The 12,499-nt window shown below is 34.6% G+C and overlaps 1 protein-coding gene across 1 annotated transcript in view; it reads right to left on the reverse strand.

Moving 5' to 3' along the window:
* Nucleotides 1–12,499, reverse strand: part of LOC306872740 (voltage-dependent T-type calcium channel subunit alpha-1H-like) — a 48,844-nt gene that overhangs the window by 2,196 nt on the left and 34,149 nt on the right. Inside the window, exons 20-32 of the mRNA XM_079421500.1 lie at nt 12,065–12,191; nt 11,793–11,918; nt 10,284–10,373; nt 8,952–9,144; nt 6,238–6,389; nt 4,930–5,039; nt 3,885–4,018; nt 3,562–3,632; nt 3,384–3,462; nt 2,374–2,495; nt 1,858–2,151; nt 706–862; nt 465–622 (exon numbers count right to left, since the gene is read on the reverse strand). Coding sequence (XP_079277626.1) covers nt 465–622; nt 706–862; nt 1,858–2,151; nt 2,374–2,495; nt 3,384–3,462; nt 3,562–3,632; nt 3,885–4,018; nt 4,930–5,039; nt 6,238–6,389; nt 8,952–9,144; nt 10,284–10,373; nt 11,793–11,918; nt 12,065–12,191 — 1,813 coding nt within the window. The remainder of the gene's footprint in view (nt 1–464; nt 623–705; nt 863–1,857; nt 2,152–2,373; nt 2,496–3,383; nt 3,463–3,561; nt 3,633–3,884; nt 4,019–4,929; nt 5,040–6,237; nt 6,390–8,951; nt 9,145–10,283; nt 10,374–11,792; nt 11,919–12,064; nt 12,192–12,499) is intronic.

The following is a 12,499-nucleotide window of genomic DNA, read 5'->3' on the forward strand; positions in this document are numbered from 1 at the left end:
CATTTTATGTAATAAATAGATGTAATGCAAATGTAATAAATTTAATCAAAATGACCATATATATATATATATATATATATGTATTAATAGATTAAATATTTATAACACTTTAAATAATCATTTATATAAATGGAAATTTACATATGTGATATTATTTTAATTTAAATGATAGACAGACAGAGATAGATAGACGGATATTTAATGTATGATCTTTTTTTTTATGACAGCAGCATAAACTTAACAAGTCTGTGTAAAATCTGTTGATCATGTTCACAGCATTTTATGAGAATGAACCAATGAAAGCAAGAACATCTGACATTTGTACAAATGTTCACACGATCAATGTCACAATTTTTCTATTTCATTACAGACATTTTTTGTTCATTTTATATAATTGTCTAATTAATTTAATCGATTGTCATCCCTAATATAAAACAGTCATGAGGAAGAGAGTGCTGCAGTACCTGTCTCCGCAGGGCTCTGAAGGCATTACAAGATCTTGCTCTTTGATTTAGAGAGTGGTGAGCAGGAACGGCAGCCAGGTTTGTCTGAGACGCAGTTCCTAGAACCTGCATTACGGCACTATCTTCACAGGGCTGGGTGCCGAGTGAGAGAGAGGAGCCTGAAGAAAACACAAACAGCTTTAGTCATATTCTCTCTCTGCACATGTGCCATGACCAGTAAGAACTGGTTTGGTTTTGTCACCTGGTAGTGTGGAGTCCTGTTTGGACACTCGCTCATGAATGGACCCATATACAGGCTTAACAGGATAGAGCATGTAACTGTCATTAGGTAAGGACAGCATCCGTGATATAGATGGCCTACTAACTGTCAGGAAATTGCCATAATTGGGGTCTTGGCCCTGAAAACACAAGCGATATTATGTGCTTTAACAGTCATTGAAGATGCTGCATGTCCAAATAAAAAAACAAAACCCTGCAAAAATATATTATTATTATTATATAAATTACATATTCAATATAATAATCTTTATTTAATATAATACATAATGTTAATTTTACAGAATGTTAATTCTAAAACTTAACTACCTCTTTTAACCCTCTGGTATTCCTCAGTTAGGGGTCACACTTGTGATCCTTGGCAGTGAAAGTGGACAAGTCTACTTTTTTTTTTTAATTAAAGGAATATAATGTATTTTGTTTCAATGACATTTATTCTTTAACATTATGTATTTTAAGGGGATTTCATGGTCCTAGACAACATTGTCCTCTAAATTATGTACTATTTTTCCTACATAAAATAATTTAAAATATTTATTATTTTCAAAAAGTTATTCAAAAGGGATATTTCCGTCAAAAATTAACATTTTAAATTCCATCCGGTGGGAGAAATAAAGAAAATATTTAATATTTAATATATTTAATACCATAGTGTAACCACTAGATACCTGTATACCCATATTTTCATAGGGCTGTGTATTCCCTAGTGGCTTATAAGAGTATTTTCTAGCATATATATTAAAAACTATCAAAGACTATTTTGTTGTGGCTGATTTGTAGATTTTACCCTCAAAAAATGGTTGTTTTTGTAATTTCATTTCCTAGGGAGGTCATTTTTGACCATGAAGATCAAATGTTAGACTATTTTTTAAGACCATTTAGCCTTTTCTAATCAACTTCACCAAAGAGTGTTTAAGTACATTAAACTTTCAGATTTTTTTTTCTAATCGTAAACATAGCTAAAATACATTTAGCATTACTCTAATCTAATAATGTCTATTAAATATATGGGGAGGGGGTTCCTTGGTATAATATTTTGTATAATATTATTATAATTCTTCTATACAACATTTTGCTTTATGTATAGAAGAATTATAAAAGAATGTACAGAACTGACCTGTTCATGTGAGAGAGTCTCCATTTTAACAGCTGTACCCTCAAGCCCAATGGCTCCGCCCACAGAGGCGGTGCTTTGTGTACGCATGCCATGAAGCTCTTCCTTCAACTCTGCCTCCATCTCGGCCTCCTCACGGGCGTCTTTGTTACTCTCCTCTAAATGTTTCATGAGCACAGCCACCACAACATTCACCAGCACAAACTGTGCCACCAGCACGAATGTCACAAAGTACAGTGGCGACAGAAGCGGCAGGTAACTCAGACATCTGTCATTTTTACATTCTCGCAGGGTATCCTAAACACACACACAAACACACAGAAATTGTGAGTTCTGTCCTGCTCAGAAAGTGACAAGCCATGATAATGCACCATATGTGGGAAACAAATAATCTTTTGAATAGCCTCACTCTGGAACTTGACATGAGGGTGAGTCTAATTAAGAGCTTCCATTAAATATCAGCATTCCATAATCCGGTATTTGAGACATGCATGAATATTTTTATGGTTTACAAAATACCTTCATGATTCCATTCCAATTGTCTCCGGTGGAAACGCGGAACAGAGTGAGGAATGCCATGCCAAAGTTCTGAAATGTAGCATGTCTGCTCAACCCCTCACACGGGTTATCCTCAGAACATTCTGATTTAAAAACAATTCATTTTAATACTTTATCCAAATACACTTTGACTTGTTTTAAGTAACAATATGCACTACTGTTCAAAGTTTGGGGTCTGTAAGATATTTTTGCAATATATTAATACTTTTATTTAGCTAAGATGCAGTGAATTGATTAAAAGTGACGCTAAATATATTTGTAATGTTACAAACAATCTATTTCAAATAAATAATGTTCTTTTGAATATTTCTATTAATCGAATACATTTTTCGTCTTCACAAAAACATTGAGAAACTGTTCTCAACATAGTAATAATAAATGTTTCTTCAGCAGCAAATCAGAGTATTAGAATGATTTCTGAAGGATCATGTGATGCTGAATAAATTATGAATAAATCACATGAATAAATTATATGAATATATTCTAACTGTTTAAACAGTAATAATATCACAATATTACAGTTTTTACTGTATTTTTGATTAAATAATTCAGCCTTGTTGAGATTAAGAGACTTTTTTTTCAAAAACAGTAGTAGTATATTTATTTATTTAATGCGATGTCAGCTTCTTAGGCTATTTTCATGGCAAAAACAATTGAAAAAATACAAGTATAACAAATACAATAAAAATCAGCAAACAAACAAACAAACAAGTTATATCACACAAGATTTTTTACATTAACATATGATAAAAAAAAATTAATGCAATTATGCAAAATTATGCTAAATTACACTTTAAGTGAGTTCTGGACAGTCCAAAGCTGGACAGTCCAATAAAATATGTTTGTCAGAAAGGGGAACCTTGCAAAACATGCTTTGAGTAAGGTTTCAAATACAGTAGCCTACCTCACTGACCCCAAACGTCTGAACAGTGTTGTTGTGTATGATAACAGGAAATGAAAGGTATACCAACCAAGCTTGCCAAAGAGTTCGACTCCCAGTGCTGCATAGATGAAGAACAGCAGCATAAACAGCAGACCCAGATTTCCAACCTAGCGAACCAGAACATCACCAGAATGAAGCTACAAAAACATACACCATAATCTATAAAGTTATTCCACAACAGCAATGAGACATATGAATTTACTGACCTGCGGTAAAGCTTGAACTACTGTATCCAGAAGAGATCTCATTCCTGTGGCCATCTTCAGCAGCTTCAACACTGAAAGGGAATTTTATATCACATTTCATTCCTCTTCATTCCTCTTCATTTAGACATTACTTGCCACAAACCCAAACTTTTGAATGGTATAGTGTAAATAAAACATTTTTAAATTTCCCATTTTATCAGGTAGAGCTAAAAACGTTGGAAACTTCTCTTTTCTCTGGCACATCTTATAAGACACTGTTTTATTTCTCACTTGTCACGGCGTGTGTGTGTGTGTGTGTGTGTGTGTCTTCATGTATTTGGTACCTCTGGCGATGCGCAACACCCTCATTATGCGTATGATTGTTGGGTTGATGGGTAATGAGGCATTCAGGTCAATTTCCTCAAGTGTAATGCCCATGATGGAGAGAAGAACAATTGCCAAGTCTAACTGATTCCACCTGACAAAAACAAACAAAACAAAAACACAGAATGAAATACGGACAAGGACCTGTAATACAATTTTTTTTAATTCTTGAAAAGAGCTAATCTTGACCATTAGTCAAGAGGAAAGGTCTTTCTTTAACACTGTCTTTCTGGAACAAAGTTGACAGGATTTAAATCAACGACTGACACATTTGAAATATTTGTGTTACAATCAGTTTTTATAGTAAGGTTTGGAGAAACATCGAGGCTCAAGATGCAGTCTGACGCTCATAGTGTCCTGTCCTCACAGACGCACTTCACACAAAAGTTGTTAATAATGTAAAAGCAACTGTAATTTTTGATGCAGAGTGCAAATTATATTTATTTGTTTAATAAATCACAGATAAAGATACACATTTATTTGAAATATAAATTTGTTGTTACAATTTAAAAGTCTTTACATTTTGTCCCTGTTGAAAAGTTTTATTCAGTAAAGATGCATTAAAGTGATCAAATGTGACAGTAGAGTTATATTGTTACAAAAATATATATTTCCAATAAATGCTGTCATGAAATGACTCTTCAAAGAATACTGAAAAAATGTATCACTGTTTCCACAAAAATAAATAGACTATTTTCTGTTGTATTTTCAAATAATCAAATAAATTCAGCCTTAGTGAGCATAAAAGACTTGTTCGAAAACATTACGAAATCCATAAACTTTCGAACAGTGGTTAATAGTAATGCATTTACAGTAGTTGTGAACTACCTTTAAAGCAAAACAAAACTAATAGCAGTTGTTTTTTCCTCCTTAAAATCCATGGCTACTGTGATGAGAACAGATCCATGCTGGAATGTCAATTAAAGAATACTACCAACTAGTGAACTTGCTTTCTCTAGAAAATATACTGTATTTCTGCACTGTGTCCACATGATGGAGCCTTACCTCTCTTTGAAAAATCTCCTGAAGCCAAAGGCAACCAGTTTCAGCACAGCCTCGATCACAAAAACCAGCGTGAAGACATAATTACAGTACTTCAGACCTTCATCCAGATACTGAGAAACATAGACACAAATACAGACAGTCAGACACCTAGAATATTAAACTTGAATAAAACAGAAATGTAAAACTGACCATTTATTTATATGATCCTGGTCCATATTGAATGATGCATCAGTGTTGGTTATTCATATAGTAAAAAATATATGTCTGTCAAAATCCTTCATCAAAATGTAATAAATTGCTCTGATTCAGAAGTAACTTTGCTTTCCGGTTGACATCACAAGTTATGTAACTCCCACTTTTCATGATCCAAACAGTTTCTGATGCATAAATCTATATTAACTCTATATTTGTTTATACTGAATACTGTTTCACTCTGGAATATGTCTGATTATGGAAGTAAAGTAGGTGTGAACCAGTGTTGTTATTGCCAACTAAAACTAAAAATACTAATATATATATATGACCCTGGACCACAAAACCAGTCATAAGTGTCATGGGTATATTTGTAGCAATAGTCAACGACACATTGTATGGGTCAAAATCATCCATTTTTCTTTTATGCCAAAAATCATTAAGATACTGCATTAAGTAAAGATCATGTTCTGTGAAAATGTTTTGTACATTTCCTACCATATAAATTTCCAAAACTTAATTTTTGATTAGTAATATGCATGGCTAAGAACTTAATTTGGAAAACTTTAAAGGCAATTTTCCCACTATTTAGATTTTTTTGCAACCTCAGATTCCAGATTTTCAAATAGTTGTATCTCAGCCAATTATTATCCGATCCTAACAAACCATACATCAATGGAAAGCTTATTTATTCAGTCAACACTTAAGACTGCAGACTTAAGACTGAAGTCACGCACACGCACACACACACACACACACACGCACGCACACATTAAAGTTGTTTTATTTCAGTTAGTTATTTAAGTAAGTTTAGTTTAAAATTTAAAGATAAAGTACTTAAAAAAACTAAAATTGAAATAAGAATGAATAAAAATTAAACTTACAGATAATAGAAACTAATAATAATAACTAAAACACAACACATTTACTAACAATTTAACTCAAATTAAAATAGTATAGTGTCTCAGCAGTATAGTAGCACACTGGTGTGCTATTTGTTTGGCTTAAAACATGCAATGCTAAAATACCGATAGCATTTTTTCAAACAGGTTTTTGTTAACCTATTAATAGTGTCAATGCCCTGCAGAAATGATGTGTGTGTGTGATACACCAAACCTTGGGTTGTCTGTAGTGCTCCACTGACATCGTGAGCACATTAATGGCGATGATGATGGTGATGAAGAGGTCCAGATAATGGCTGGTGCAGAGTGTGTGAATATAGAGGCGTGTTGGAGAGTAGTCTGCATAGTATGGCCTCTGCAGGGCCTCTGAAAGACAAAAAACACACAGAGAACAATAGAACACCTTCAGTAGGGTGTATTCATGTCATTCAGGTACACACACACACACACACACACACACACACGCACACACACACACACACATCTTGCATCACAGGATGCTGTGAACATTCTCAGTCAACATTTTAGGTTTAAAAATGCCTGTTTTGTAATTCTCCTTTGAATTGAATACTTGTTAATATTCACAAGATTTGTGAGGTTTCGTTGAAAATAACTCAAGGGCAGGATGTGTGCTGTTAGTGTACTCTATAGGCTACTTTGTTGTCCCTGTCAAACACAAGCACACTGACCCAGTTTTTGTCTGGCCAGTAAATTGCTAACGTAGCAGTGTGTGTGTGTGTGTGTGTGTGTAGTCACAGTTAGCAAAGAGTCGAGTCATCTGAGGGACGTTATAAATGTCCAGCCAAGCGTCCCCCCACATCCATCATGGCTCAAGACTGCTCAAGGTGTCTTTGAGAGAAGCTTTGTGAGCAGTTGAGAGAGAGAGAGCAAGTGATGTCTTGAGACAGCTAACTGATTCAGTTTCCAGTTCAGGTATTCTTACCAACAGTACTGTGGCAGTACCAGGGTAAACTGATGGTATATGATATATACTACGTCACTGTGAATATTGCTTACTTAAGTAAAACTTGCCGCCTTGATGCTAGGGGGATGTGAGGGACTTTTAGCATTTTGCCATTTAGTTGATAGGGCATTCTGGGATGCTACGCATTTGCAAGTGTTCTGAATTGCTGAGACAGTTCCTTACTGTCCCCAAAGAGCCCAATATTTTGACCCCTAAACATGGCTTGGGTCCCTAAATATGTAAACTACCTGAAATATTAGAGCTTGGTAAAAAAATATTGATTTCTCGATTTTAATCGATTCTTTTTTTTTTAACCCAAGAATCGATTAGTCAATTTTCAGTTAATGAATGGAACATTGTAGCATGTAACATTGTAATTTTTGCATTCTCTCGCAAAACCAGTTAGGTTCGGACAAATACTTCCTGTTTACTTTACAGCTTGCAGTGGTTCATGCAGCTCCGTATCTTCAGAATGGAGCGATTCATAGAGTTTTATTTCAAACTTGGACTCAAGTATAAAGAGATACAGTCAGCACTTAGTTCAAGGCACAGATCTGGGACATTCTAAAATGCTCAATGTGGCTTAATGTACTAAAACAGCAACATTGGAGGACCAAATTCAGTACACACATATATACTGTACAGTGCAAATATATACTGAATTGCATGATAAACGTTTTCTCCCCCATAGAAAACTGCACTTAACGTGGCTTAATATAAGGAGATGGTGATATAAAAAGCCCAGATTTGATAAATAATTAATTAAAAATATATACTATGTACAGACAAGCAATGTGCTAAGCCACGTAAAAAAAAAATTCTTCTACGGGGGAGAAAACACGTAAAACTTTGTGCATTCCGTTCATATTCTGGGCTCATCTGCTTTCCTGTGCGTAACATATTTTATTAACAAACTGTATACCAGATTTGGTCTTTTTATATTACCGTCTTCTGCCATTTGCCTACAATAAGCGTTTTCTTTATAACGGTTTTCTAAGGAGGAGAAAAATCTTAACGTGCATTAGCGAGGTGCCTTCATAGTTTGGGCTATTAATAGTAAAATTATGAATAAGGTTGTTAATATTAATAGTGTTATTAGTATTAATAGTAATTATTTTAGTACATTAAGCCACATTAATCATTTAAGAATGTCCAAAAAAAATGCCTTGAAGTAAGTACTCACTGTATTTCTTTTTACATGAGTCCAAGTTCAAAATAAAACAGCTACATTGTGAAGGTACAGAGCTGTATGAACCACTGCAAGCTGTAAAGTAAACAGACTTTAGTTGAGACTTTTTTCCTTGAGAAAATTTGGCATGTACTGTAAACAATACGGAATCGAAATGAATCGAATCAAATCGGAAATCAAATCGAATCACAAGCTTGTCAATCAGAATCGAATTGTGAAATTTGTGCCCAGATCTATTAAATATATACCCATTCTATCCCCACTCATGTTTGTATATCTGTGTTACCTGACACTAGCACTTCAAAAAGAAAGGTTGTTGTTAATCATAACCAAAGCACAGGATTAAAGTGACATTTGAGGCAAGAGTAAATGGTTTTAGTCTAACTTATAATTATGTGCCTACTATCTAATTCAATTCTGGTTATATGGTTTTGAAGTCAAACAAAGTCAAAGGGCTTTTGAAGAACGTGGCTGTGGAAATCTCTACTAATTGTCTATTTCTCAAGCTAAATACACATGACAGCAATTAAACTGTACTGTACTAACCTTGTGTGATGCAATACAGTTACAAGCAATAAAACAAATCTGTTCCACGCTAGTTTTATCCTAACCAGCAGTGACCAGCAGTTATCCTAACCTCTGCTCCTCTGAATATTAAAGTGCCAGAAAAGTACAAAAATGGCCCAAAATCCATTATGTTCTGAATTTCGCTTTCATTGAAAACAGAAAAATGACTTTTTATTATGACACAGTCTGACTCAACAAACACACTTACTCCTGCGTTTCTTCTCCATGCGCTTCTGTCTCTTCTCCTCTCTCCGTCTGGCCTCCTCCTCCTCCTGGTCTTGTCTACACTTGTGGAAGTTCTCGACCACAACACCTACAAACATGTTCAGCACGAAGAAGCTGACGATCAGCAGGAAGGAGATGAAGTACAGAAGCATCCAGGGATTATAATTCCTTATGGGCTACAAAGAGAGAGGAAAGAAAAACAGACAAATCGTGTAGATTTAAGGTGGTGACAGTTAAATTAAGGAGGTCTAATTTTCATAAGGAAATATTCATGTGTACATGTGATCAGCATAGTAAAGCATACAAACTTTATTTGCTATATTGAACTTGCACATATTTTTTTTACCATTCTAATCTTATAACACACTAATTCAGGGTTGTGACAACACCTTGCAGTGAAAACTGAAAAATGCAGGTAATAATGCTTTTACAATGTTAAATATGTTTTTACATTAATTTATGTACGTTTTGATGCTGCTCCTGTCTCCAAAAGCATATTTCTTTAAATCCACTCACATTCATATTTAGTTTGTTCATGCCATGTGCCACTGGAAATTAATGATATTCAGAATAATATGCCAACTGTCTTGCCAAAAACAAGAAAAATCTAACATTATAAATAACTTTACTTTTACCGATCTATTTAATGCATTATTGTTAAATGAAAGTATTATTTCTTCCAAAAAAAATTAAATAAAATTATTATATGCATAAAGTACATAATCAGAATTTTAAAAATTACATTAAAAGAAGGCAGAGACAAAGAAGCCCATCAGTAAGGAAGCAAAGACAGGAAATGCGACAGGAAAAAGGTGCAGAATGGAATGGAAACTCTGTACTTGTCTTATTGTATATGCAACACAATTGGTATTTGTCACTACACAAAGGATGGGCCGCTGTAAATGACATTATAAACCAGTTGTGTTGAGTCTGTTACTGTCTGTGCACTCAATGTTTCTGTGTATGTGTGTGTAAGAGTGAGTATATAAGACCTCTCAGTGGAATTAAATGATGAATGTTCTGTCTCTCCTCCTCAACCTGCTCATTCTGGTGTCCTCCACTGTATTTTTATCTATCTCTCCCTTTTTTCTTCAGTTCAGAGCTGAATTAATCAAAGACTCGCTTTACCTAAAAGCCCGCTGCAGCCTTTTGTGATTGTGTCACTTGAGCTTCAGGGAAGAAAAAAAGCAGTAAACACTCCTGGCACCTGTGCTTTCTTTTGTTATAACGGACAGATTCAGAGTAAGGTGTAAGTGTTTCCACACTCAGTAGAGTCATCTGAAGAATGCACACACACACACACACACCTACTGACCTGTTGGTCCACAGCCACGGCATCTAAGCCATCGTACATGATGCTGACCCAGCCATCTTTAGATGACAGGACGAATAATGACATCAATGCCTGCAAAACAGATACAATTTATAAATTGATTAATGTGAACAAGATAATATTTTACAGAATTACTGTCTCACTGTCTACAATATTAGCCCTCACAGGAGACTTTCTGCATTTTTACAATTTAAAAAAAACTTTTAGTTTATTTTTAAACCCGTTTTACAAATGAGGACATCCCCAAAGGGAGGTTTTTGGAGATTGTTTACCTCCCTTTTGGGTATTTGTTGAAATTTGTTCTCAAAATATGGTTAAGTAGGCACACACACACAGACACAGACACAGACACAGACACACACACACACACACACACACACACACACACACACACACATGTTGGTTTTTGTGGTTTATGGGGACTCTCCATAGGCGTAATGGTTTTTATACTGAACAAACTGTGTGTGCTATTGCCCTACACCAACCCTACACCTAAACTTAGCCCTCACAGGAGACTTTGTGCACTTTTAGATTTTCAAAAAAACACCATTTAGTCTGTTTTTTAAGCCTTTTGAATTACGGGGACATAGGCAGTGTCCTCATAAACCACCTTCATATTGTAATACCTCTGTCATACCCATGTCATTATACAAATTTGTGTCCTCATAATCCATATAAACATGCACACACACACACACACACACACACACACACACACACATAAATCTTAAATTAATTTTTCTGCATTAAGTGTATTGTTCATGATCAATAAGATTTTTTTACGTTGTTGAAAGAAGTCTCTTATGCCTATTTATCTATTCAAAAACACAATAAAAGTAATATTGGGAAATATTTACATTTACATTTAGTCATTTATCAGAAGCTTTTAGTTTGAAGCTCTTTTCTATTTTAATATATTTTATGATGCCGGTCATTACTCCAGTCCTCAATGCCACATGCTCCTTCAGAAATCATTCTAATATGCTGATTTGCTTCTCAAGAAACATTTCATATTACTATCAATGTTGAAAACAGTTGTACTGCACAATATGTTTATTTATTTTTAGCATATTTTGACGAATAGAAAGTTCAAAAGAATAGCATTTTTAAAAAAAAGTAACAATGTAAAATAATGTTGAATAAAAGTATTTTGTGTGTGTGTGTGTGTGTGTAAATATAAGCTATATATAACTAGACACTATGTACTGACTTGTGGAAAAATAAAAAGCCAGTTAATTACATGATAGTATTAAAGTTGCAAGACTAAACTAAAAATAGCACAGATTTCACATATGAAATAACAGAACAGGAATGAGAAACACTGTCCACCAGAACCCTGTCATCTTGATAAAATGTGCTTGTGTGACCTGAATCTAAAATATAATGGGTTGCTTGGTGGTTTAGAAAAAGGGCAAATGAGAAGGTTGATATAATTTCCCATTTAATGTCTACGTCTATATGAGTGTGTGTAAGTGATTGTGAGTGTCCTACCTGACCCAGGTTATCGAAGTTGTACTTCCTACGTATCCATTTGTATTTAGCCTGCAGGCACTCGGATTTATTGGTGATATTTCTAGTGTCAAAGCCTTCACAATGATAAAACTTCCCCTTAAAGAGCTGAATAAAAGAAAAATACCTCACATTTAGACAACATAAATACAAACAAACTGCAAACTACAAAGCAAGCAATAGCTCCGATCTGTGTTTTTATTTCATAAAACTGAATTTCTTTAAAAATGTAGACTCTAGCAATATGTGTGTACCTGAACTCCTAGAATGCCAAAGACAATGAAGAAAGCGCAACAGATCAACACAATATTTCCAATAGGTCTGAGAGATGTGATCAATGTTTCAACAACCAGCTTCAGTCCGGGAGCTCTGCTTATGACCCTGATGACACAAACACACACAAAGAAATGAATATTTGGTGTTGCAACAATATCTGAACTCAATGCAAAACCACTGAACTAGAAAGCGTGTGTTAATAAAAGGGCTCAGTGTTGCACAACAAGCTGACGAGACAAGATGTTCTCTAGTGTTAGCCTTGAAATGAATAGGTAAGTCTGTTCAGCAGAATATCTCTCTGTCTGAGAGTTGCTGGTTTTGTTCAGATGTGTTTAAAGGAACGGTTTCCTGACAACAGCAAGAGATGAAATGTGGTTTCAGCACCATGGACAGCAGCATTATTAAAATTTAGG

The sequence above is a fragment of the Barbus barbus genome, assembly GCF_936440315.1.
Source record: "Barbus barbus genome assembly, chromosome: 7".
Classification (NCBI taxonomy): Eukaryota; Metazoa; Chordata; class Actinopteri; order Cypriniformes; family Cyprinidae; genus Barbus; species Barbus barbus.